At 51.7% G+C, this 27,756-nt stretch overlaps 1 protein-coding gene across 5 annotated transcripts in view; it reads left to right on the forward strand.

The window, feature by feature from the left end:
* Positions 1-27,756, forward strand: part of Ctif (cap binding complex dependent translation initiation factor) — a 246,196-nt gene that overhangs the window by 62,885 nt on the left and 155,555 nt on the right. For all 5 annotated transcript variants that reach the window (XM_021640087.2, XM_021640088.2, XM_060377034.1 and 2 more), the window contains exons 3-6: positions 5,577-5,648; positions 16,970-17,043; positions 18,049-18,153; positions 22,606-22,681. In XM_021640087.2, coding sequence (XP_021495762.1) covers positions 5,577-5,648; positions 16,970-17,043; positions 18,049-18,153; positions 22,606-22,681 — 327 coding nt within the window. The remainder of the gene's footprint in view (positions 1-5,576; positions 5,649-16,969; positions 17,044-18,048; positions 18,154-22,605; positions 22,682-27,756) is intronic.

Here is a 27,756-nt window from a genome sequence, read left to right on the forward strand (position 1 = left end):
TAAAACCCTGATTTTATCAGCCAGGTATGGTGGCACATGCTGTAACCCCAGCACTTGGTTGATGAAGTTAGGGGAATCGGTAGTTTGAGGCCAGTCTAGAATACATGCATGAGCTCTTGTCTAAGAAAAGAACACTTACCTAAATATGCTAAGTTTTTACCTAGGTACTAATTGTTTATGGCCTCATTTTTATCAGTTGTTTGGTTTGGGGGCGGGCCTCTGGTTTGGGAGATTTTGTTCCTCTTCCAAGTCAGCATGTGGTAGCATGGTTTGAATGTAAAATGTCCTCTATGGGATCCTCAAGTACTTGACTATTTGGTCCTTGACTGCTTCTGTCTGGGAGATTATGGGATCTTTAGAAGGTGGAGACATGCTAGTGGACACTGAGAGCTAGCCTGGAGATTTAGTACCCTGGCCTTACTTCCTGTGTACCCTCCGCTTCCTGGACTTCTGATGTTTGAAGAGTGCCAGGCTTCCTTCCCACCACCATGAACTCCATCAGGATGAACTGCATATACTAAAGCTGTGAGCCACAACAAACCCTTCTTCCCTAAATTGCATGGCCAGGTATGATCAGAGTGATGAGAAAAGTGATGAGAAAAGACAGGGCCTTGGCCCCACCCTGTCATCAGCTTTGATGTTGTGTGGGGCTAGTCTGGGGAGGCTTTTGACACTAAAAAGTGGACATACCTATGTTTACTGTCAGCCTGCCCTGCTCCAAGCCTTGACCCTCCTCCCCACCCCCCCCAGCCCCCCCCCCCCCGCTGCAGTGCTCACAGCCATGTGGACTTCTCTATCCTTCCCAGCATTTGCTAAAAGAGTGTTGAACGTTGTAGGGTGCAAATGACTGGTAAATTACTGTGACTTTTAGTTGTGTGCATCTTTTCATGTACAGATAAGAGCAAAAAGTGGTGAAATAAATGTTTTGAGTTCAGAATAAACATCTATATTTCAGTGATTGTCAAGTCTTAACCCTGTGTCCTATTTGTTCCAAATTTTTAAATCAAGGTAGACATTACAGCATCAGTGTGGAAGGCCTAAAGCCATGGTTGTATGGTTGATGTGAATTGTTCCCACATGCACCATTTCCCCACATGTCCTGACTCTTCTGCTGGATGCCCTTTGCAAGGAGGGTACACCTCAAGCCCCTAGAGGGCCTTCATGGTTGGGAGGTCCAAGATATGAGCCCATTTGCCTTGAAGGACAGATGGTCTGTGTCCAAGAATTTAGGCTTGTGACTGAGTATTTGAGAGGAGGGACCCCCTCTGCTCTAGAGTCACCCCAACAGATTTAGCTAGATTTACCTACAGCTTTCTAGGTAGCATCTCAGAGGGACCAAAGGAAGCAGGCAATGCACGGGGAGAAGAAAGAAAGTGCTATGGTTGGCATCCAGCTATTGGCTGGAGGAGTTTGGGGAGGAGTTCCCCAGGACTTTGAAAGCCAGAACAGATGCATCCCCTGACTCAGATGTGGAAATGATTCCCCATGTTTCTGCATGGCTGGACCATTCTAGTAGGGATCCCACAAGACCAGTGGGTGATGAATTGATTGCTCATACTTAGAGCTGCCTTAGGTGTCAGGGGTGCTCAGGCATAACCACAATCCCTGTTCTCCTGGGGCCTGGGTTTTGTCTCACTCACTGGATCTCGGTTCGGCAGGCTCCATCGCCATCTTCACCTTCCCTGACATGGAACATACACTTTCTGCTGCTTGCCCCCATGCTCTAGGTCCTTTCCTCCATTTCCAACCTTACCATTACTAAGAAACATGGAACCTGGCCTTGACCCATTACTTACTGGCCACTCTGCTGAGTGCTGCCTGGTGAGAGCTGCGGACTCTGTCCATGGGGGAAATGACCCTGGCTTCTGTGTCTTAACGGCTATGGAATGCCTCCAAGCTGCCCACTGCCTCTGCTTTGACTCCACCAGCTCTGGATCACCCTTCTCTGGGAACCCTGACAGTGTGCTCACGGGCCACTCATCTCCTCCCCTCCCAGCCTCTGTAGAGATCATGCTCTTTCTCATGTCTGCCTCACACCCTCGTCCCCCTCCACACTGCTGCTGGCAGACATGTTGCACCGCTTGCTCCAGCAATCACTCTGTTAGGAGGGTCTCAGGAGTGACTCGGTGGACACAAGAGAGCTGCCTTGCTTGGCCTAGTGGCTCATCAGGTGGCATGCTTGCAGAAGCTATGCTCCCCTGCAAGTCACCACTGTCTGGGCTGTCACCTCAATGCTATCGAGCCAGTGTCTAGAAGGAGAGATTCCTAGCAATCGCTTTACTCCTTTGCTGTGTCCTAGTATGGCTCCAGGGATTTGGATCTGGCTGGAATAGCAAAGAACAGACAAATGGACACACAGACAGAAAGCTGCGGTTGGGTGGTCTGGGCTCTCAGATGGAGAAACCTCAGCACCCCAGAAGTTCAGCATGCTTATTATTAGAGTTGAACAAAGAGGTGGGGCTGTTACATACGTTATGGTATACTAAGGACATGGGTTTAGCTTATTCAATAGGAGCAGCCTCAGCAGAGGAGCAGTGTTCAAGCCTTAAACACTTACCCACTCACCGGAGGAGCAATGATGGACATTTTCTGCACGTACACTGTCAGCATTCACACTCGGTCCCCCCAAGCTTGGCCATCCCTCTGAGCCTGAGGCTGTAGGGTCCTTGATGTGGCTGTGCCTACATCAGCAACACATATTCAGTTAGCTTCACTCACTCAGGGCCTCCTTCACACCCTATACTCCTTGGCTGTACCTATCCTGACAGCCTCAGCTAGACTTCCTCCATTTCCTCCAGGAGAGACGTTGTGCCAATATGTAAAGCAAAGGCATGCTCTTACCATGTTTTAAACATCATGTACACACACACACACACACACACACACACTGCGTGTGGATATATGTATGTCTTCCCTGATTGTGTATATGCACACTTACATGTATATGTATACTTATTCATAATATATATCTCTATATAGTACTTTCTGCTTTTTTAAACTATTTTAGACTCCTGACGAAAGTGCAGCACTAGTCCCAAGGGCTCCTGCCACCCAGTTTGTCCTGGTAGGACCATCTTGCATAACTCATGGTACAAAGATCAGAATGAAGCCAGTAGCAGGGAACAGTGTCCTTTCTAAGTTCTGAGGTCCGAATTTGCATCTCATTTTCATGTTATCCTGTCTTTCAATCTGTGCTACTTCCTTTTCTTATACAATTCCTGGCACTTTTGGTGGCTCCTCTGTAATTTTGGAGATAATCGATTATCCGGCTTTTCTGATGTTTTTCATGATCACATTATACCTGGGCACGGGGTGGAAGGGAAGGCAGGGTCCCTCAAAAGTGTTATGCCCTGCTCAGCATGAAGTATCAGGAGCCCATACTGCTGTTGTGTGCCATTGTCATATTGATCTTCTGTAGTCGGAGTAGAGGCTGAGGGCCTTCTCCATTTTTAATTAGCTAATCTTTGTAGAAAAGTACCTTGAAACTGCAGTTATCCAAACGCAGGGATTATAATCCTGGGAACTGGTGATCTGTATAAAAGACCTAAGAGGCTAAATTACTAGAAATTAGCACCCACTTAGAGGTCACTTTTTCCACCTCTTGACATGAGGCCCAAGGAAGGAGATAGTATCGCCAGTGGCCAGGGTGAAGGCCACATGTACAAGTCTATCTGATGAAGGCTGGAGCAGTGAAGAATGCCCATTTGATGCTAATTACACCTTTAGAGGTAGAGAGGGTATCCTGGCTTCTCTCTTCTTCCTGTTTTGGGGAGCCCAGCCTGAGTCTAGATTACCCAGGAACCTGAAAGGCAACTGCCTCTGCAGTACAGAGAGAGTAGGATGGTGTGAAGTGGCCCTGCTGCTTTGTCTTCTCTCCAGAACTGTACTGTCCAATGCAGAATGACTGGCCACACAGAGCAACAAGCCGCATGTGGCTCAGCCAATATGAGGTGTGCACTGAGTGGATTTCAAAGCAAAGAATGTTGTCTTAGGGTTTCCATTGCTATGACAAAACACTTTATTTGGCTTATGCTTTCCTAGTACTGTTGGTCATCGAAGAAGCTGGGCCAGGAGCTCAAGGCAGGAGCCTAGAGTCAGGAACTGAAGCAGAGGCCATGGAAGAGGGCTGCCACTGGCTTTCTACCCATAGCTTGCTCAGCTTGCTTTCTTAGAACCCAGGACCGCCTGCCTGCAGGTGGCGGGGGACTTGCCCCCAGTGACCTCAGCCCTTCTACATCAATCACTGATCAAGAAAATGCTCCACAGACTTGCCTACTGGCCAATCTAATGGAGGCCATTCCCCAGTTGAGATTCCTCCTTCCCAGATGTGTCTAAGTTTGTGTCTGGTTGACAGAACCAACCAGCACAAATGTCAAAGGACTAATTAATTAATGTTTGTTTTGTTTCCACTACTATATAGCCCAAAGTCAGGACCCTCCTGTCCTAGCCTGCTTCATGATGGGTCTACAGGCATGGATCCAGCCTTAATTTTTTATTACCTATTTAAGTAATAGTATTTTGGATATATTAGGTTATTAGATATATATATTGGGTATATTGCTTAACTTGATTTTTTAAAAATCTGGCTTCCAGGAAGTATAGTCAGGTCTGTGGCTTATCTTCCTGCCTATATTTCATTTCCTTGGAGTACACTTGAACTTGGCCTACAGCATCGGCATACAATGGAAAGTCTTGCCTGCCCTAGGCATACTGTCCTCAGCCTCAGTGCGCCTGCACTGGCCTGCAGCCCTCCCACTCGGCTGTGACCAAGGTTACACTCCTTCCGCTTTGCATGCCACATGGAGCGGAGGTTGAGGCCAGTCAGCGTGCGGCAGAATTGGAGGGGCTGGCTAATGTCTAACACCCCCTCGTGGCTGGCTTGCACTGGGCAGAGGATTGTTGTCCTGCTTCGGTGTGTCCGTGAAGTGACAGTGAGTCCTGTACAGCTCTACGGAGTTGCCCAGCATTGCTGTGGCTGTTGAACAGATGCCAACATTGGAGAGAGCACATAAATTTCAGTGGCTTCCAGTGCAGCTCGTGGGGGTTTGTCAAAATGCTGATCCCTGGACCTAGACCCATAGACTGTGGGTCACCAGTGGAGAGTGAGGCCCAGGGTCCTCCATATGACAGACTTTGGGGACTCTTGGTAGGTGGTAGTCAGCCGCATGCAGAGACATTCCTCAGCTTGAGCCCATCTTCTGAGAGCTGTTTGCACTTTCTCCACGATGCTGGACCCATAGTCTTCCGTTGCTGCCTTCTGGCCCTACCCGTGTCCCTAACATGATGGGCAACCAGCATGAATGGAGCCTGGCCAGATGGTCAGGATGATACTGAGTGTCCAGAATAACTAGGTGTCATGTTTGGTTGACTTTAGGATGTAGCTAGACCATCATCGTTTTGTGAACTTGGCTTCCCCAGGCCAAGTTCACTCAGGAGCCACCTTAGACCTACTGGTCGGAGGAGTGGGTTTGCTGTTGAAATGTCAAGATGGATTTCCTCATGAGTCTGCTGGGAGGCAGGCAGAATGAGGGTGAGCGTGTGTCCTGCTGTCACTAACCCCTCCTTTCTGCCTGCAGTGGACTGCTGACTGCAGAGAACAGCTGGACGGCGGCTGTTCCTTCTCCAGAGGGCGAGCCCCGCCGCAGCAGGTAGGGGACAGCTCTGTGTTCTGTCTGGAATCTGTCACATGTCTTGCTTTTCTGGGACCTTGGGCTGGCCCTTGGGTGACTCCTCCATGTTGGGGATGAGGAGCAAGCAGAAAGATGGGTGGAGGGAAGGTCCGGGGCCTCTAGGAATCCTCCCTTAATTCCTCTGTCAATTTGGAGTGCTACCCACAACACGTGGATTCTGAAGACTAATCTTCAGTGGCCCTTTATGTAATGAAAGACGTTTGGTGAGCGTGGTGAGATGCTCCTTTGTTGAATGTTGTGTGGTGTCAGGTGACGCTGACATTGGTGGGCCCACAAACACTGGGTCTCTTGGGATTTTGAAGCTGGGGTGCTTTGAAGATCACTTTTCTGGGTCTGTGAAGGGCTGGGCCAGTGGACCGTATGGAGAAGCTCAGAGGTCTGGAATCACCAGTCCACACCTCCTGGGACAGAGGCCACTTTCCTGCCCTAGGCATTCTGGCTCTGCAAGGAGTTACATGCTCAGGTGGGCCTGAGGGACTGTGTGGCCATGAGAGAAGGGAGGCAGCTGCTCCTGGAGCGCTGTCCTGGTGGCCTGGATGTCCCTCCTTCCCAGTTGGTCTTGCCGATACCTTGTCCCTGCCTGTAAAACACCATGAGGTTAGGAGCTGGAGAAACGACTCACCCCAACCAAGCCCCACTGCAGACTTGGCCTCTTACCACCTCAGACTCCACAGCTCTTGATCTTACAGTTGTTTCGGGAACATGTTGCCTGGCTCACCGGCTTGCTCCCACCTCAGTCTCTTGTGCTAGTTAGAACTAACCCTTTGCTGGGGGTGCGGCTCAGTGGTCAAGTGCATGCTTAGCATGCGCAGGTCCCTAGTCTCCACACCAGGACTGCAGGGATAAAAAGCAAAGCAAAGTCCCATCCTTCCCTGTCTCTATTCTGTTCCCAAGGAAAATGCTTAGTGTCCTCGGTTCTGGCCCATTCCTCAGGTGCAGGGCTTTGCTGCCTGAAGGTGTGGGGGAGACAGCTATCCTCCCAGTTCACTCTCATAATATTTGTATAATTGTTTCAGTTTTAGGGTTTCTTTTGCTGTGATAAACGCCATGACTAAAAGCACTTGGGCAGGAAGTGTATTTCATCCTACACTTCCATATATAGATCATCACTAAGGGAAGTCAGGGCAGGAACTCAGGCAGGGCGGGAACCAGAGCAGAACCCATAGAGGGGCACTCTGCTCGTTGTCTTGCTCGGCCTACTTTCTTACTCGACTCAGGGTAACGTGCCCACAATATGGGATTGGCACTGCCCACAATAGTCTGAGCTCTCCAAAATCAATCATTAATGAAGAAAATGTCCAACAGATTTGCCGGTAGGACAGTCTTAGGAAGGCATATTCTCAGTTAAGAGTCCCTCCTCTCAAATGACTCTAGCTGGGGTCAAGTTGACATAAACATTGAAAGTCAGTTTCTCTTTAAATTGTTATGTTAATTGTACAGAGAATTTGATTTGATTATGGCCTTTCCGTAACTGCACATTAAACTGCGGAGACTAGCTCTGTGGCAGGGTGGATGCAGGAGCCTAGATTCTGGTTTCTGTTCTGCTGCAAACTTGGTGGCGAAGACCTTCCCCTCCGCTGAAAACCAGAGGCTCCTGAATGGCCACTAGGGGTCCTTTTGGTACTTCTGTCCCATTTGCAGATGAGTGAACTGGGGCACAAGGGGAAGGAGGCCTTGTCCAAGCTGGGCTTCGCACCTTACACCCAGTTCTTGTCTACAAGAGAACTTCTATCTCCCCTGTAGCAGCTCAAGTACTTCTGATGGAATCTCTGTCTGCTGTCTCCTTGGCTGAAGACCTGCTTTCCTTCCTGAAGCATTCACCTTGGCCTGAGCCTTGCAGCTCAGCGTCTCTGTCTCCATTCTAGTCTCTTCCTGCAGAGATAGGACTGAACGTGGCTCCAAGCAGGGATGGGAATAGACAGTAAGAACTGCATGTTTCTTGGTCAGTAGGTTTCTAATTAGGAAGTTTTTCAGGGTAGGATCCTTCATTCATTCATTTGCCACCCCTCCTGAGGCTCCTCTCCCTGCCCTTGCCCTCTCATCCTGTCATTCTAGAGGCTGAGGAAAGGCCCTTCTCCCATCCCCCACCCAGGTCTCCTCCAAACTGTCCTTGCTCCATTGTTTACCCGCTTGGAGTAGGTAAAGGGACTGGACTAGGCAATGTGGTGGGGTAGGGCTTGTGGGATGACCGTGCCCCAGTGTTGTTGTGTGTGGCTCTTCACTGCCTAAGCTCCTTGTACACACGTGAGGCCCAGCAGGCCATCTTCCCTGCTTTGGGAAGGGACTGGGCAGTGTTCTGGGGTGAGCAGGTTTCTTCAGAATGAAATCTAACTGAACATAGAGAAGGAACTGAAATGCTCTCCTGGCTGGTGGAACCTTAGCCACAGGTTCACTGTGGGGCAGGAAGCTTGGGCTGGAGGTGATAGTCTGACATTCGCCTGCCTACCTGGCAGACGTGGCTGGCGGTAACACCAGCATTGCTACACCTGACCTGTGGCCACGTCCTGATCATCTCAGAAAGAGGAAGTGCAGGAAAGGCTGGGACACGCTCACACTCAGTGAGTGACCACATGGCCCTCTACCTTGGAGTTGGGTGGGAGGCTTGAAGTCACTATGTTTGGCGTGTGGGGGAGGCTGGCTTGCCTACATTAAGTTGGGGGAACATGGAGTGCTGTGAAAACTGTGCAAAGCCAACGCAGTATAGTCAGAGGTCTTGTGGAGGGCCCTGGGTCAAACTGATGTCGTGGTTTCTTTCTTCAAAGGCCTCACCTCAGGGAGAAGGCCACAACCCAGGTGGAAATGAGCTCTGAGCTCAGATACACATGTCTTTGGAGCAGTGGACGGTTAGGAGGGCTCCACAGGGCCATGGACGGAGTGCTTCCTGACAGAAGGCTGAGTTGGCGCCTGGTGCCACACTACCCTGCACGGGGAGGCAAGAGTGGGTGGCAGCGCCTTGTGTCAGTGGCAAAGGCATGATGGGTAGACTTGGGGGAGAGAGTGACACAGGATGGAGACTGGGTGGCGGTCACTTTCTCCCTTCCCCCCAGCCGAGGTATGTATTTAAGAGAAGCCTAGCAGTTCAGCAAGGTCAGGCTAGCTCCCGCTCCTCTCTGCTTGGCCTGCCTTTCTTGGGTATGGCTTTTTTCCGTGACCCTTTGCATGCCCTGCCATCTCCGTGCCCCACCAGTGGGAATGCCACCCTGCATCCCATCCCTAGAATCTTGACTCTCCTCATGGAGCAGCCATTCTGAGAAGACCTCTGGGGAGGGGTCAGAGCTGGCCACAGGAAAGCCCCAGGTAGCTGGCCTGTGGCGGTGCTGTGTGGTCTTGTCCTGCATTGGTGGAGGAGGACCGGGAACTGGCTGTTGAAGAGTGCATCGGCCAGGCATGGCCGTCCTCCCCACAGCTGACCTCCTCCGTATTGCTGTCTGGATGGGCACCTTCACACTAATTCATGTCACAGTCAGGCTGTGCCTGGTGCCCCACCTGCCCCCTCCGCCAAGCAACCCTAAGAAAAGGTGTGCCGTTGGCTCCGTGTCTCAAGCCCCTGGCAGGGAGCATTGCATTCACTGGGCTCAGGAACAGTGTTGACCCTTCCTGGAACTGGCCAAGGCTCAGGCTATGCAGGCGTCCCCAGCAGGCCGCTTTCCCTGGACCTCACGGAGTCTGAGCTTGCCGGGGTTAGGATGACGGTGTTGCTCTAAAAACCCATGTTCGCCCATGGGGACAATCACTGCACAGAGCAACCTGCTCCACTGACGGCCACACCTGGGCCCCTGGTACCAGGAACACAGAGATCATCAGGAGGAGGGGGGATGGGGCCAGGTAGAGTGGTCCAGAAGGCTAGCATGGCATTGCGTGACCCTGAACCAGAAGCCTAGGGGTGGGCGGCGCCCGTGGAGATCAGCCATGCAGTAAGGTCGTTATTTCCCTACGGCAGGCAATGCTCTCACTCTTTGGTTATTTCAACTAATTCCAAACAATACCTTGCCCTCTCTGATGCTTTCAGGCAAGTTGAGATAGGCTGTATCCCATGAAATGAAGGGGAGGGAGTCCGGATCAGCAAAAACTGAGCCAACCAGCTGCCCATAACCAGGATTGAGCCGTATCTGGCAGTATGCCACCCCGGGTCCTCTTTCCAAGAGGCTACTACCACTAGTCATTTGGCGAGGATGACGGGACGTCCTGGCTGTCACTGCAGTGGGGGAACCACATGGCGGCAGCCGAGAGGACAGTATACAAAAAGGGAGTCTGGTGGCCGTGCATTCAGAGACCTCGTCCCTGTACAGGCTGGAGGTGTCCGCTGCATCAGCTCACACCTGCCAAGGGAAGGGAGTGAGAGTGTAAGAAAGCAGCAGAGCTTCTGTTGAGAGAAAAATGTTCTGAAGGACTGGGTGGCCTGTGACAGTGGCTCCTAGGGCAGCGGGATCATTGCTGGGAACCTGATCGGCACACCCTCTTATCGGACAGTTGGCGGCTCCTGAAGCTGTGGGAAATCTGGGGGAGTGTGAGAAACGATGCCAGGCTGTGGCCGGTGACTTGTAATCTCACCTTTTCTGGAATGCTGGGCGTGGTGTGGGGCACCCCTCTGTGGGTGGGAAAGCCTTGTCCCGAGGTGACACTGGAGAAACACTGATTCTGATCGCCTCCTCTGGCCATAAGACACTGTCACAGGTCTGGGTTTCTGTGCCAACCTGCAAGCTGCTGCAACCATGACAGAAGCAAAGGATGGCAGATGGCAGCTAGGAGAGCTTCAAACACTTCAGTCCGCCTCTCCCGACAAAGGGCAGACACAGCTGCCTCATCTAGCTAACCTCCAGCAATGGCAGGATATAGTTTGTAGACAGGAAGTTATTAGTGTGCTTGGCACCTTAGCAAAAACACCTGGCTTTGAAGGTGTGTCTGTGGACAAGGGAGAAATCCTCTCCATGTTCACGCCACTGCTCCCTGTGGAGTTGGTACTTACTGAGCAATACTGTCTGCTTGGCAGTGTAGCAGCTTGATCGCAGCTGGAGCCTTCTGTGCCATTGCCTGCTTGTAGAGTGAAGATTCATTAACCCAAAGTGGATTCAATATGTGTTCCTGAAATACTCCCAACAGACGTGACCTAAGAACCACAGTCATTCCAGAGAGTGGCTTCCCTGTTGGTCTCTGGGGAAAACATAAGAGTTGATTCCCTCATTTGGAGACAGGTAGAGTGCCTGAGTAGGTGGAGAGGAGAGTGCTGGGGTGGTAGGAGCAAGCACAGCTGGCACTGATGGCTCATGCCGGGTAGTGCTAGCTGGAGGGGCTGACCAGGATGAATGCAGAGGTGCCTGCTGGACTGTGATGTTGGAGCTGCTGTCCAGCCTTGCCCTTGTCCGTGTACCTGTATATCCTATCTTTCTCTGTTACCCTGTACTGATGAAGTCAGTGCCTTGTGTCAGTCGGCACAGCCAGATGATGCTGTGTAACGAGCAATCCCAAATCTTAGTAACTTCAAACAGTTCACTGGGACCCAGCTGGATGGGGCAGTTGCCTGTTTCTGAGTTAGGATGTCACTCTATCGCTCGGGCAGATCTAGAACTCATGATCCCCCTGCCTCAGCCTCCTGAGGGCTGGGATTACAGGTGTGTACCCCTACACCTAGGTTAGTAGTTGCCATTTTTACCCATTGGCCCTTGGAGAAGAGAGCTCAGAGGAGCTTGCATTGGTGGCACGTGCTGCCTGCCAGGTGCATCATCCATTTGGCTATGAGCTGTTGCCCAGTCTTTGAGCGCGAAGCACTCTCATTCCTGAAGAACCCCTTTGCCGTCCCTTTGTTGGATGTTTGGTTTCCCACCCATCCTCCTCTTGCCCTAACAGAGGTGGTGTCTGAGCAGCTAACGGACATGAAGATTGAAGTAGAATTCGGTCTCATAACATGAAAGTGTCCTAGTTTCCATAGGAAGCAATTTGTCATAGCAAGAATCAGGAGAGTCTAAACAGTGACAGAGATCAGTGATTAATGCCAACCCTGAGTTGCTAAGTCAACCTTCATCAAAATTAGACCTATGCCCTGGAAAAGAGCGTTCAAAGAAGATGAAGAGATGAGTCATAGGCAGGGAGAGAATATGCAAAGCTCATATCTGACAAAGGACTTATAGAACATAGAAGGATCTCTCAAAATTTATTAAATATCCCATGAGGAAAACCACAAAATATATGGAGAGACATTTCCACTGAGGCACTGACAGGAGCTGAGCATGCAGAAGATCCTCCCCGGCACATGCCTTCAGAGAAATGCAAACCAACCCTGAGAACACTCAGGTGCTGGCGAGTGTGGCAGTGCCAGTAAAGCTGGTGAGGGATATAAAACACAGCCTTCCACAGGCTTGACAGGTCCCTCGAAAGAAAGAAAACGAAAATGAAACCTCTGAGAACCGTGTGATCCCAGAAAAAAGAAAGCTTATGTTTCTACAGAAACATAAAGAAACATATCTCAAGTGACAGCAGCCTTCTCTGAGTGGGAAACTGCAAGCACCCTGTGCTGGCTGGTCTCATGTCAACTTGACACAAGCTAGAGCCATCTGAAAGGAAGGGGCCTCAGTTGAGAAAGTGTCTCCATAAGATCTGGCTATAGAGCATTTTCTTAATCAGCAATTGATGGGCGAGGCTCCACCCCATTGTGGGTGGTGCCATCCCTGGGCTCTGTAAGAAAACAGGCTGCATTCCTCGTGGCCTCTCCTTCAGCTGCTGCCTCCAGGTTCCAGCTGAGCTCAGGTTCCTGTCCTGACTCCCTTTGATGGTGAACCGTTGTGGAAGTGTGACCCGATGATAAACCCTTTCCTCCCCAGCTTACCTTTGGTCATGATGTTCCATCTCAGCAAAAGCAACCCTAACTAAGACACAGCCCCGCTGCTCCTCAGGGGCTGAGTGGTGAGGTGTGCTGTGGTGCTCACCAGTGGGAAGAAGTGGCCGGCAGCTGCGACAACACCCTGGGTGAATCTCGAGGCGCTGCTGTGTGGGAGAACTCTAGTCCCCTGGGGCTGGACACGGCATGATTCCATTTCTGTAATGTCATGGACCTGAGGAGCAGGTAGTTGTTGGAGGGGTTGGAGAGAGAATAGACAGGGTAGGAATGGGTGTGGCCACAGAGGGAGCCCTGTAGTGATGGCAACACGTGTGCCCTGGCTGTATCAGTGTCAGTATCTTGAAGGTGACCACGAGTTACACTTGTATGCATTTCCCCGTGGAAGGAAGCTGGAGTCCATGTGTGTTCTTTCTAACAAGTCCATGCCGGTTTATATTTCTTACAAGTTTAAACATCTGTTTAAACACAGCTTTGCTTTTTAAAGCATAGAGCTCTGCTTCGCCAGGATCTTCTGTGACATTTCAGCATTGCTAGCCACTGGGGAAACGCAAGCTAAACCCACAGTGAGATATTATTAAGCTCCTCTCAGAATGGCCAAGACATTCTCAAAGTGGGGGAGAAGATGCCTGGCAGCCGTCCTGTCCCTGCCTGCCCCTGCCTGCCCCTGCCCAGCTTTGCCCCCCCCCTCCCACTGGGAGCCTTTTTGTGGGGACCTACTGTTTTGTAGCTAGCCAGGAGTGGCCTGTGGTATGGGTCAGCCTGGGACATTCTCAGATAGAACCACCCACTTCAAGCCTCAGTCTCATGCCCGGTTGGCAGAGATAGTGGGTGGGAGGGCTGGCTTAGGACGGATAACATGGACACGGGCTTCAACCGCAAAGTGAGAAGATTAGATGTTTTCCTGGCCCCAGCACCGTTCTCTGCTTTGACCATTTCTGCTCTGCCCTTCTCCAGTCTCAAAGGCACCTCTGTTGCAAGGGGTAGAACATGCCAGTCCTTTCCCACTGACCTTGCCCCGCGGGTGCTGTCCTTGGTGCTAAAAGATACCCTTGCTCTCCTGTACACACTCCTCCGCGCCTTGCGCCCCTGACAGTCTGCTACGTGCTGACATTTTCATAGTTTATTAATTCAGCTTGTCACAAATATTTGTTAAGGAGCCTTGTTGACTGCCCCACCCCTAAAGCTCCTTCAGACCCCAAAGGAATAAGGACTATGTTTCTAAAGGTGTGTTCTGGATCACCCCAACTGGACTACCAACGCTGTCCTCCAGAGCTGTTCTGAAGCACACTGGCACCTGAAAGCCAGGGCCCTAGAGCTCCCGGGGAGCATTCAGGAATGCCCCCACACTGAGCTGTACGCTGCCGTTCTGTGTCTGAAGGCCTGGGGGCCACGGCTTCACATGGAGCTGCAGAGCCCCAGAAAACGTTGAGCTGGGCTCGCCAGGAGGAAGGGCTTGTGGAGGGAGTGCCCCTCTGTGTTTCTGCATCTGGGAAGAGCACTCTGTAGCAGAGAGGAAGGCAGTCCCATGCAGTCTTCAGCCTGCCGTGACCTCTGAGCTGCCACACACAGGATGAAGTCCACGCCACACAACAGCCCTTCCTCTTACCCACGTGGTAATGGGGAAACTGAGGCTTCCATATCAGGAGCCTAGAGAGTTGGACATGAAAGGGTGGGGAAGCACTAGGATGCGCCTAACTCTGGGACCCTTCCTGTCTGCCCCAGTGTGACAGGCAGGTCTCTATGCAAGTCCTGGAGTAACATGGAGAGGGCAGCTGGCTCCTGGCATGATGTTCCAGAAGTCAGGTAGTGGGGGCAATCTGTCTGCAGCCTCTACCACTTTGCACTTCTCTGATGTCTAGGAGTATTAAAAGGGCTGAACAGTTGATATATGTGTGTATATGGTTTGTGGTATATGTATATGTGTGGTGTGTGGTGTGCCTATATATGGTATATGCAGTATGTGTATGTATGGAGTGTGTGTCTGTCTTGTGTACGGTATGTATTGTGTGTGCTAAGTGTATGTATGATGTGTGACATGTGTATGTATGGTAAATGTGGTATGTATATGTGTGTTTGTCGTATGGATATGTATGGTGTGTAGTGTGAATCTACATAGTATATGTAGTATGTATTATATGTATGTATTGTGTGTATGTGGTATGTATATGTATTGTATGTGTGTGTGTATATATATAGTATATGTGTGTGGTATATAATATGCCTGGTGTGTGTGGTATGTATATATTTTGATATGTTGTGTATGTGAACACATATGTGTGTATGTATGTCTTAATTGGGGTTACCATTGCTGCGCTGAAACACCATGACCAAAAGCAACTTGGGGAGGAAAGGGTTTATTTGGCTTACACTTTCATATCCCAGTTTATCACTGAAGGAGGTCAGGACAGGAACTCAAACAGGACAGGAACCGGGAGGCAGGAGCTGAGGCAGCGGCCATGGAGGGTGCTTCTCACTGGCTGGCTCCTCATGGCTGGCTCAGCCTGCTTTCTTACAGAGCCCAGGACACCAGCCCGGGGATGGCACCACCCACCAGGGTCTGGGCCCTTCCCTGTCAGTCACTAACTTAGAAAATGCCCTACAGGCTTGCCTACAGCTGGATCTTCTGGAAGCATTTTTTCAGTTGAGGCTCCCTCCTCTGATGACTCTGCCTTGTGCCAAATTGACATAAAATTAGCCAGCACTGTATATATGCTGTATCTGTACAATGTATGCATTTGGCGTGTGTGGTTTGTGTGTGTAGCCTCTGTGCATGTGTGTGTATGATGCATGTGCTGTGTATCTATGGTATATGTAGTGTTTGTATGGTATATGTGTGTGTGTTGTGTCTGTATGTACGATGCATGTGATATGTAGGCATATATGATCATGGGCCACATAATGAAGTTTCAGTCGGCAGCCGACTGCATGTACCACACTGGGCGAATAAGACTGTAGTGAAATTCCTGTTACCTAGCAACATCATAGCTGTTGTTCTGTCTCAGCACTGTGGCGGTGCCTTTGCGTTGGTGCTGCTGCGGTGCCCAAATGAGAGCCCAGGTCCTGCCGCCTTGTCCCTGAGAGCAAGCCGCCACACAGCAGCGCTGAGGGCAGGTGTGTGGCTCCCCTCCTCTGCGCTGTGTCGGTAGCTGCCCAGGTGCTTGTGGAACACGCCCCTTTCCAGGAGAGCTAAGTGGCTCTGAGTAACGGGTCCTGGGATGGACCCATCTTTGTGAGTAATCAGTAGATTAGATCCTACAGAGGGAGCCCCGAAATGAAGGCTGCGACGGCAGCAGGTCTCTAAGCAAGAGATCATAGGACTCCTAAAGGAAAGCATTATGTCCTGCTGGGCCAGTTCAGTGGGTTTTCACAAACCAAACCCCTAGGCGGAGCAGGACACTTGGTCAGTTTCTCTGATGTCCCCTTCCGTGTAAGTTCTGTAACCACAACTTAGTTTTTCAGTCCAAAACTTTATGAAAATTATATCATGTGATCAATACTGTTCTGTGTCTGTATATCTTTTTCCACATTGGCTGTGGGCTTGTTTACAGCTGTGCATTGTTTTCATTGGTTTATTCTCACTGCTGTGTCATATTCCAGTCTGTGACCGTAGCAGTTGTTCTGTGTGGTCAGCTGTTGGCAGGCACGGGGGTGGCTCCCAGCCCGGCGCTATTGTGATGATGCTACAGTCTTCTTGTGTAGTCGTGTCTAGGGACATCTGTACACATTTCTGTTGTAAACACTAGTTTGACCTGGGGATGGGCTTCTGTGTCTCAGACTTGCCTGATGGTGAACGCTAGGCAAGGTTGGGGGACTGATGGAAGGGCACCAGAGTGAGGTTGGCTGTTGGAGGGTTTGTTGGGGTGACCAGCACCCAGAGGGCAGTGACCAAAGCATAGAAAGTCTGTAGGGTGAGCTGTGGAGTAGAGCTCCAAGGATGCAGACTACAGCAGTGAAAGTAGGCAATGCAGTTGCTGGGGCAGCCTTGATCTGTGGGTTTTCTCAGGAGGCAAGGCTTAAATGTTTGAGAAGTCCACTCCTGCATGGGTGCTGTGGCATGCCTGGCTTGTTGAAGCCCCTGGCCAGGGGGAAACCACTATCACCAGGCAGGTGGTGGTGATGAATGCTCACACAGTCATACCGAGTGCCTGCTGGGTACAGAGGCATTGAGAGGGGACTACAGGCTCCGGCAGCAGAGATGCAGGCATGCCAGGTCCTGACGGCATACCTCTGGAAACACCATTTCTGCTGGGGAGGAGGCCCACAGTGTCCAAATGGGACACTCCCTTAGGGGGCTCACTGCAGCCTCCACCCATGCAGGCTAGCCAGCCTTGGATGTCAGAGAGGGCTTGCAACTCTCTCTGGCTTTGACCTACTGTGGGCCTCTACCCAGTTGTCTTCAGAGTCCTGGCCCAGAAAGTAATGCGTCCCCTCACCTTGTCTCTTTCAGAATGGCAACAAAGACAACACGCTGGACATGCTGGGCACAGACATCTGGGCTGCCAACACCTTTGATTCCTTCAGGTAACTTCCTCCTTTCCCTCTGATGTCCAGTGCAGGCCAGGGCCCCCACCACATAGGACTTAGGGTGCAGGTCCAACACGGAAACAGAGATGAGGCTATGTGGAGGAAGAAGGCTGCTAGTAGAGGCTCTGAGGATGGAAGAAACAAAGATCAGAGGGCTGAAGGAAGACGGGAAGGCTGAAGAGGAGGGCGGGCAAGAGAAGAGAAGGTGCTGGAGAGGTTGGGAGTGTTCCTACACACATGGCTATAATGGAAGGCTGAGCTGTACCCCACCCCTTCCACCTGCCAGTCTACAGAGAAGAGGGACTGGGCTGTGTAGCTCAGTGGTGGAGTACCTGCAAGGCACACATGAGGTTCGCTCCTAGCAGCACACATAAAAGGACTGACTGGTTCTGGTTTTAGAAGGTTCCTCGTGGTGCTTGGACCTGGCCAGGGCTCCTCAGGACAAGTGACATACCCCTGTAATGGTACTCACCGCCCTTGTCCGAGGAGTGGCCTGGGGCCATAATGGCTAGTCTTTAGTCATCTCTGCCCAGTTCCTTGAGCTCTGGGCACACTGCAGGTATGCCTGTGCCTGGCTGCAGACTCTCCGTGCTGAGGCTGCCAGGATGGGAACCAGAGAGCTGGGCCCTGCCTCCCTACCGCTTGCTCACCCTGCCCTTAGCTCCATTCTGTGTTCCGGTGATGGGTTTTTATCCTTCTCGTCCAGCCCTCCTTAAATGTAGGCATGAAACAAACTGGGCTGTGGTGGGGACCCCTGCGGGGTGGGCAGCCAGCCCACGCTCATGTTTGGGAAGCAGAGTTGAAGAAAGGTGAAGGCCTGATGCGTTGAGTTCCATTCTAAACGGGGTCTGAACAGGCCCCTGCCCTCGGGTGTGGGTAACCTTCCCCTCCCTTCCCTCTTCCCCTCCTCCTCCCTCCCCTCCCACCCAGCCTCCTGCCTGTCCAGTAGGATGAAGTTCCTTGCCTCCTGCCTCACATTTGTCGCCCTCCTTCGCCCTCTAGTGGTGCCACCTGGGACCTGCAGCCTGAAAAGCTGGACTTCACCCAGTTCCATCGGAAGGTCCGCCATACACCCAAGCAGTCCCTGCCACACATCGACAGAGAGGGGTAAGGACACGGTGGGGAGGGAGGCTCTTACAGGGAGAGGAGTGGGGTGTATGGGACTGCGCTGGGTGGGAGGGAGGAAATGGAGTGAGTCCATGTCCCAGGTGCTCTCCAAGACCACCCCCAGGACCGGCTTTCAGAGACTCCCTCCATCCTCCCCACCAGCCCATATACCCGTCCAGAGCGCACACGGAGTGTTCTCTTTTCAAGTAGCTGCTCTCCGGGGTCACCGGCTGGAGCCTCTCGGAGGAAAGGACCCCCCCGGAGCCTCCGATTCAGTGGGTGTGGGGTTCCTTCCCTCCCAGCTAGGGCCAGCCTGTGGACATGCGCAGCTCAATTCACCACTGTAACCCTCCCTAAACCATCGTGAGGTGTGCTGCGATTCTTTGTAAACTTGCTGTCAAGGCTCTTAGGCTTCACCAGGGCTTTGTCTGCAGTGTTGGCTAGACATATCCTGGGAGCTCCCAGGGAGAGGCCGCCCCGCCTGTCAAGGCAGGAGCCCGTTTTGAGAACAGGGCCCAGGGTGCTCTTCATCCTGGCCTGTCTCACCCTTGTTGGCTCCAGGAACCAGTATTGCTTTCCTTTCAAAAGGTGGTCTCAGGGCCTGAGCTGTCCTCAGGACACGTGTGTGTACTGGACATAGGTGTGAGACAAGTAGCCATCGTTTCTTTTCAGTCTTTCTGAAGTAATGTTTTTAGTGGTGAAGCTCATGCAGGGTGAAATCAGCCACTTCAGACTATGCGGTTCGGCGCACTGAGCATACAACGTTCTGCGGTCATTGCCTTTGTCTTCTGGTCGCCCCAGTGTGGTCACTCCTGCTCACACCCCCATGTCCACCCCTAGCCCCTGACAACCACCAGTCTGCTCTCTGTTTCTGTGGGATTCCACCACCACCACCCCCCGGGTATTATAGAAGGGGAATCATCTGTGTCCTTCTGTATCTGTTGTCTTTTCTCTCAAAGTTTTTTCAAGGTTTGTTCCCAAGCATCAATGGTCTATTCCTCTTTGGAGCTGAATCACAATTCATAAGCCATTTGTTTAGTCATCTATCCACTGATGAGCATTTGGGTCCTTTCCTTTGGGCTTTTATATATTTAAAAAATTACTGCTCGAGACAGTCCATTCGTGTACACAGATCTGTTTACGTCCTGGCTTATGGGATTGCTCAGTCATATGGGGACTCTGTGTAACTTTTTCAGGAGCTCTGAAGTGTTCCCAGAGCTGAAAATTTTACATTGCCACAAGCAGTATAAGAGACTTCTGGTTGTTCCCATCCTCGCTCAGCCTCACCTGTTTTCCGCTTTGGGGCTCATTTTTATCGTTATGATTTTATTTGCTTTTCCTCCAATTCTTGCTGCCCACTCCTGTCTCCCTGTTACCCTAGCCCTAAACATAGCTGTCATTATGGAATGCCATACTGTATGCCATGTATCCTCCGGCAGCTGATTGCCCCTTCCTGTCTGTAGAGGCCAGCCCCCTTGTGGCACAGGAGGGACTGGGCAGGAATCTGGGGAAAGTGATGCTCTCACCCCATTTTAGAGCCAAGAGAAATGGGGTCCAGAGAGGGTTAAATAAAATGCCCACAAAATGAGGTAAAAGTGGGGTACTCCCTAGGGAGTGCTTGGGTAGTTCTGAAGCAGTGGGGACTAGGGGACTGGGTAGTTCCAGTCCCTCCTGTGTGCGTTCCTGGGAGTATGTCTGGGGACACCAGTGGAGAAACTGAGACTCGGAAAATCTAAGTGACAGTGACGATTTAGCCTATGAGTGAGGAAGGCACGCATCAAGTTCACTCACTGAGATGAGCAGCCTTGTCACAAACAGGTTGATTAATGGCTGCACAGGGGGCAATGTTCTGTGCCCAGCACCCCTGTCCTGTCTTAAGCCAGAGGACCAGGCCACCTCCATTCACCAGCTGCAGGCCCGACTTCCTAGGATTACCCACCCAGCCAGCAGAAGCTGGCTCAGCATTCCAGGGGCAGACTCCGGGGCCCTGGACCCATCCTGCCTCTCAGCATCTGTGGGCAGTGCCCTGTGGCCACCTGTGGTAGGACAGGAACTCTCTCGCCCTCAGCCTTGCCATGTGAGAGGTGGACCCCACGTGTCCAGGCACTGCAGCCTCCCTCTGAAGCAGGTTACCAAGGCTCCCCACAGCCTGTGTTTCCATAGAGGGACAGAATTGGAGCGGGCTGTTGCCTTGGCAACCCCACTGGCAGCAGTGACTCAGCTGGTCTGCAGCCACCATCTGCCACACCTGCAGCTTTGTAGGAAGTTTCACCCTGGCCAGGCAGGCTAGGGGTCAGAGTGGCCCCTGCACACTGCCCACTGCTGACCTAGACTGCTAAGATGAAAAGCAAAGGCCAGGCCCGTACTTGCTAATAGAATCTGCATGGTCTCCAAGCCCATCTCCACCTGGAATATTCAGTTCCTGGGTGTGCTTTACACATGAGATCTTGGAGAGTGGTGTCAGGCATCATGTTGGGGCCGGCTTCCTGGTGCCTTCTTACCGACATCTATGGTCTCTGCATGGCACACAGTTGGTGCCTTCACAGGCCTGTGACACATAGTGGGTGCTTTCATAGGCCTGTGGTACACAGATGGTGCTTTCGTAGGCCTGTGGCACCCAGTGGGTGTTTTCACAGGTCAGAGGCACACAGATGGTGCTTTCACAGGCCTGTGGCACACAGTTGGTGCTTTCATAGGTCAGAGGCACACAGTAGGTGCTTTCATGGGCCTGTGGCACACAGTTGGTGCTTTCACAGGCTTGCCCATCACTGTCAGACAGATTGATTTGATGGCTACATGGTCCAGTCAGGCCTTTCTCTGCCTCCCCACTGTGGCCCAGCACTTCACAATGGCTGTGATAGCAGGGCCTGTCCTTTCTTTTCTCACCTTACACCTGTCACGCCCTCCTCATGTCCCCTCTGCTTCAGATCCACCTGCCTGAGCCTGGGCTATCCCAGTCACTCCTCTAGCATGCTCTCCCCTTCAGTACATACCTGGCTCTCAAGAAAACTGAAGCCTGAAGCCCAGCTTGCAACATAACTGATTTGAGATCCTGGCTTTACTGTGTCTCGCACTCCGTGTCCTGAGACTTTCTTCACCATTCTCTCAAGCGTTCTCCTTCCTGCCCTCTGCCCATCAGCTCTGCACCCACCCCCCTGGATTCCTGCGGCATCCCCTTATATCCCCAATGGGACACTGGCCACAGTTCCAGAGGGCTGTTTCCCACCAGTTCCCTGCTTGTTGAACCTAGGTGCCAGGCTAGGCCCCCAGCCTGGCACAGGCATGCCTGATGAAGAAGAGAAGAGTCTAATGGAGGCCAAGTTCATTGGCCTCCTGTTTTCTTCCACCCACGCCTTTGCTAGTTTGGACCCCTAGCTAGTTTCTTTCCCCTGTTTGGACTCCAGGACTTTTCCCGACCAGACTTTAGGGACACTTGTCTCATGCTGCCCTCTAGTGGAGCTCAGGCTCCTAGCCCTAGGAGGGGAGTTTCCAGTTTACTCTAAGTTGTCTGTCTAGAACCACATCTGGTGTTTTCCTTGACTGGAAACCAGAAGAGATGTTAGGAAGATATTCAAACAAATGAGGAAATTACTCTGCAACTTGAGTTGCAGTAACTCTGAAGCTGGAGGTGTTGTCTATCCACTGGAGGCTCATGAATGAGAACTGTGGCGGAGCCTCTGAACCTAGGCTCTGATTGGTCTCCCCCGCTTCGATAACAACAGAAGCAGCTGCAGCGGGGGCACACGCCCCCCGTGCCTGATGTTGGTATCATTCTGAGCCACTAACCAGGTTGGGATATTAGGCACTGTTCTTCTCCCCATCCTCCAGATGGAGAAATGGAGGTGTAAAAAAGCTAAGGGGTTTACACTGACTCCCCAGGGAAGGAATGCATGCAGCTGGAGTTCAAACTCCTTCAGTCTGGTGCTAGAAGCTGCACCTTTAAAATGTGCAGATGAGTTAGAGCTTTGGACAGCGACGTGGGCCAGCATCTCCAGTCTGCAGGCACACCCGTCCACAGAACACACGAGAGAGCTGAGTGGCTGGTTTTACAGACATGAAGACAAAACAAGGAGAGGGAAGCTACGCTGGGTTTCTGCCAGCCCCTGCCTGCCTGTGTGACTTCGAGACAGTTGCTTGGTCTCTCTGTTTGCCGATTTTTTCCTGTGGTGCAGTGGGGCTTCAGGAACTGTGTGGATGTGGGGTGATCCATTAGTCAGGAGCTTAGCAGCTATGTCTAGGAGGGGGGTGTCAATGAGTTCACCTCTCACCTCCCCTCAGATATATGTTGTGTGAGGGCTAGAGGAACGCGCCTCTGGGACCCTTTCCTTGGGTGAGGTTTTTGAAGGATGGCAGGGCCGTGCCTTTCCTATCTGCCGTCCTCTCTTACAGCCAGGCAGGGACAAGAGCCCGGTGAGCCATGCGTCCAATACCTTTCTGTCTTTTGTGGTCTAGGTGTGGAAAGGGGAAGCTGGAAGATGGAGATGGCATCAACCTGAACGACATTGAGAAAGTCCTCCCAACCTGGCAGGTATGTCCTCAGTCCTGGTCTCCACCCGGGCACTGCTGCTGGCCCCTCGCTGCGGCCAGTGGTGTGCTGTGTGGCAATGGGAGCAGGTGGGCAGAAGGCCAGCTATCCCAATGACAGCGTTCGTGGCAGCACACCTTGGTGTCACCGAAAGATCAGGCCTCTGTCCCCTGAAGGAAGGGCACTGTGCTGGCCGCTCCCCCAGCCTGGAAGTTCGTTCTTTGACCTGGGACCACAGAGGGCAAGAGCTCTGCAGCACACTCACACGGGCAGCAGACCTACGGAGTGTCAAGTGTGGCTTTGGAAAAATGAGGTCTTCCTGCCGGCCTCCGGTGCCCGCCGTGCGTGATTTTGTCCTTGATTGGGTTCCTTTCCCAGAATGGGTCCAAGCTCCAAGACAACGAGGACTCACTCAGCAGAGCTGAGTGAACTCAGGTCTAGAGGTGCCAGTAATGCGAGACCTCAGAGGAAATGGCAGGGGCCTGGCTGTTCCAGAGACGGTGGTTAGAGCCGTGATCCCCTGCAAAGGGACTGGGGAGTGTTGGCCTGCTCTCCTCACTCCAGGATCTCTTCTCCTGTTTTACCTTCTTTCTCCTCTTTCCTACCTCTAGCCTGTTTTGTTGTTGTTTTCTTTTCCTCTCTCTTCCCTGCCCTGTCTTGAGCCTGTCACTGAGAGAAGCAGGGGTGTCCGCATGGCCCCAGCACTCTTTACCCCCGCCCAGGTTTACTGAGGTTTGTTTTTGTTGTTGTTGTTGTTTGGAGGGGGATTGTTGGGCTTTTTTGTTTTGGTTTCATTTGTTTTTGTTTGTTTTTTGGTTTGTTGTTTGGTTTGGTTTGGGTTGATTTTTTTCTGGTCTTTTAAGACAGGGTTTTTCTGTGTAGCCTTGGCTGTCCTGGACTTACTTTGTAGACCAGGCTGGCCTCAAACTCAAAGAGATCTGCCTGCCTCTGCCTCTGCCTCCCAACTGCTATCATTACAGGCGTGCACCACCATGCCTGGCTTTTACTGAGTTTCTTAAATCTGGAGTTTGTAGTTTTGTCATATTTGGAAGTGTGTGTGTGTGTGTGTGTGTGTGTGTGTGTGTGTGTGTGTGTGTGTATCCATGTGTGTTTACACACACAGACATGGACAAAAAAGGGTTTCCCTCAGTTGCTGTCTACTTTATTCTTTGAGACTGTACTAGTTTGCTTTCTGTTGCTGTGGTAAACATTATGACCAGAAGCAGCATGGGGAGGAAAGGGTTTGTTTCAGCCTACAGCTCATGGTCGATTAGGAAGGAAGGTGGAGTGGGAACCTGAAAGCTTGAACTGAAGCAGAGGCCATGGAGGGGTGCTGCTCACTGGCTTCCTCCCCCTGGCTTGCTCAGCCTGCTTTTTTATAGAACGGGACCACCAGCCAGGGATGGTACCACTCACCGTGGGCTGGGCCCTCCCCCATCAACCATCGGTCAAGAAAATGCCCCACAGACTTGCTTACAGGTCAGTCTGGTGGAGAAGATTCCTTAATTGAGGCTCCTTTTCCCCCAGAGGACCTGAGCTTTTGTCAAGTTGGTAAAAACTAATAAGTATATAGACCAGCCTGAATTCAGCCAAACTAGCCGGCAAGCCCAGGGCCCGCCTGTACCTCCCCTAACGCTGGGACCATGCAGCCCCCGACCTGGCTTTCACACAGGCACCAGAGCCTGAACTCCAGCCCTCGTGCTTGCACAGCAGGCATGTTTTTAACCTGCCACCTCCTCGCCCACCCGCGCATTTGGAAACTTTTCGCATGTACCCTCCTCGTTCCCAGTCTGTGCTTTCAAATGTGTGTAGGCCCCACTTCTCATTTCCCATGGCTTGCCAAAAATCTGCCCATTTTTTAAAAGGTCTTCCCCCCCCCCCATTTGGGGTAACTTCTGCTGTTACATCTTCAAGCTCACTCATCTTTTCTTGTGGTGTCTAAGCGACTGTTAATCCCCTCTGGTGTTTTTCCCTGTTGGAAGTTTCCGTGGATCTGTCTCCTGTGCCTTTCATCTTGCATGTGTTTTAAGCACCAGACCTGACTTGCAGTCGATGCTTGATGCTGTTCCCCACTATCCTGTTGCTGGAACCACTCCCGTCTGTTCCTCTTGTTTGTTTCTTTGTTTGTTTGGTGCGGACTCAGTGTAGCCCAGGTTAGACTCACAGTGATTCTTCCGCCATAGCCTCCCGAGTCCTAGATTGTAGGTGTGTGCTACCATATTTGGCTCAGAGGTCGTAGCTCACAACACGTCAGAGTCAAAGCGAGCAAAAGAGTAGGCTGGTGAAGTGGCTCAGTGGGTAAATAGGCTTGTTGCACAAGCCAAATGACCTGAGTTCAATCCCCGTAACCCACACAAAGGTGAAAGGAGAAAACCAACTCCACAAAGTTGTCCTCTCACCTACACACACATAAACACACACACACACTGTTGCCACTGTACTCACACACAACATCACATACATTCACACACACAGGCACACACTTGCACACACAAATAAATAAATAAATTATTTAAAAAAAACAACTACAAAAATCAAATCAGGAAGAGGATGTTGGAGTGAGAGAGCAGAAGTGTCCCCCTTCACAACCTCACCTCATAAGGACAGGGCAGCCTGTCCTTGAGCCATGTGCTGGACCAACCCTGCTGCATCATGGAAAGACCTGCTCAGCTGCAGGATCATGCAGAGGAATCTGTGTTGTTTAATCGTTGCAGGAAATCCCTACGTGCAGCAGTAGTCAGAAACCTCAGGTTCTAGCCGATTCTGACCGTGGCCTAGCCACGGCATGGGGCATTTGCATTTCATCATCCTAGGGCTCCCTGGGATGAGGCAGACACAACTCTCTGGCACAAGAAATCCAGGTCCCAGGGAAGCAGATGGCCAGAGGATGGCTGTTCTGAGAGCGCTCAACACCCGTCAGTGCGCGCGCTGCACAGCTGGAGGAGCCTGAACTACTTCTTCGTTGGGGCTTCCGAGTGTCCGCTACCCTGGCCATGGCACTGGATGTGCCAGGCTTCACTGTATGGAGTCACATAGTGCAATGCAGAATGTTTGGGACTCCTGCCCTCAACCGCTCAGTGCCGGTGACTAGGAAGAGTGTTCGGTGACCATGATGGCCACCATAGAAGAAGGAAAACTCTCCCTAGCTTAGGGACTCCCGGCTTCCCTTGGAATCCCTGGGCATGTGTGGAGATAAAAGAACTCCCAGACAGAAATCCAATAGCTCCCTTCCTTCCCATCAAGAGCCAAGAAGTGGAGAGAGGGGGTGAGCCTGAGCTCATTTCCTGCCTGTGCTCCACCATCTCCTCAGGAGAGGATGGACGCTAAGGTCCTTCTAGCTTTGTCCCCTAACAGCTCCTCTTCCCATAGAGGCCCAAGCTATGGTCTCCAGTCTGCAGCCTGGCCCCTGTCCTGGGCTCAGTCTACCCTGCCTGCAGTGCGGCTGGATGAGGTCACCTCTCCAGTGATAACCTTCTCAAATACACAGAGCAAGTCCATCCTTCCAGCCCCCCTCTCCTGCCTCCTCTGAGACAGGCTCTCTCACAGGTCTGGAGCTCGCCAGTTAGGCTAGACTACCGAGTCCCAGGGATCCTCCTGTCCCTACCCCCTCTTCCTCCTCTATGATGGTTCCTGTCCCTGCGTTCCTCCTCATTTACATGTCCGACTCTCTCCCTAGAGTTAGACACTGGAGGGCTGTGGCCATATGTCCCTCATAACACAACCCAAGGCCACATGCACCTTCATAATACAACCCTAGTGCCTCTTGAGAGAATGGCTTTCCGGGGGTATGACTGTGGCCATCTGGAGGAGACAAGTCACGCGAGTTTTATCTGTGTTACAGACAGCCCCCTGGGGCAGTCTTTTTAAAAAACCCTCCTTTATTTGGGGGTTTAGGCCTCTACTCCCTTCCACCAACCCCCCAACCTTAAGTAGGCGAAAGAAAACGGTAGTGGGGAGAGGGGGGCCACACCCTTTTACTTCTCCTGGCTGTTTAGGGTCAAGGTGTTCTTTTAGGGCTCTAGACCAATCTCCACCAACCACAGACGCAGCTAGCAGGCTCCTCCACACCGCTGCACTCCGAAATGGTTCTCTCTGTCTGTCTGCTCCAAACCACTGTCTCTACTCTCTGGTCTCTCCAAACTGCTACACACCACACGCCACATACCAGCACCGAATGCCACACCTTCTCTTTCTGGGCCTCATATTTCTACTCTCAGAGTCCTAGACCACGCCCCTCTCCATGCAGCATGTGGCAGGCCATTACCAGCTGGCAAAGGTCACACCCTAAATGGGACAGTTATCAGCTATGGACAAACTATAGCCCAACTAAAAACCCACACTTGGGATTAAAACAGAAGCATGTTTACATAACATACAAAGAACCCAAACAGCTGTGGCTGTGTGGAGGGTACAAGTCCTGGGAGTTTTATCTGTTCTGACATCGAGGCCGTTCCCTTCATCCCCACAGCCCCACACAACCCCAGCTAAGAGTGTCTCCTATCACTCTAGTACTAGCCTAGCTGTGCTCTTTTGGGTGTGATTTCTGGGCTATGGCTTGAAGGTTTTTCTATCATCTCTTATGTTAGGATTTTATAGGCCACAACACAATGTTAAACCCCCAAATCTCGGTGGCTTCATACACAGAAGCTCTCCTGATGTGCCAGGGGATCCAAATGTCCCCAAGTTGCTTCCTTGGGGATCCAGGGATCCAGTTAGAGTCTATTTGTAGGGCATCTAGGTTGCCCTGGCAGAAACAGAGAGTAAGGGGTTCATGTCCGGTGTCTTAAATGCTTGGTCCCAGAAAGATCACTTCCACTCACATTGGACAGTTAGTCACATGACTACACTCGACTGTAGCACAGTGGTCTGAGAGGCAGCAGGCAGCTGCTCAGGATGAAGCAGTGCCTTCACCCATCTTCCTCTTTCCTTCCCTCTCTCAACAAACCTTCAAGGGCAGATACTTTGCTCTGGCCTTTTAGAGAGAATGGCATTTGTCCCTCAGGAAGGGCACAGTCCCTTTAAGGAAATGACATGAGTAACAGACCAAATGCCACGTCATTAGATCTGTAAATGCCGAG

Source organism: Meriones unguiculatus, chromosome 2, assembly GCF_030254825.1.
Source record: "Meriones unguiculatus strain TT.TT164.6M chromosome 2, Bangor_MerUng_6.1, whole genome shotgun sequence".
NCBI classification, from domain to species: domain Eukaryota; kingdom Metazoa; phylum Chordata; class Mammalia; order Rodentia; family Muridae; genus Meriones; species Meriones unguiculatus.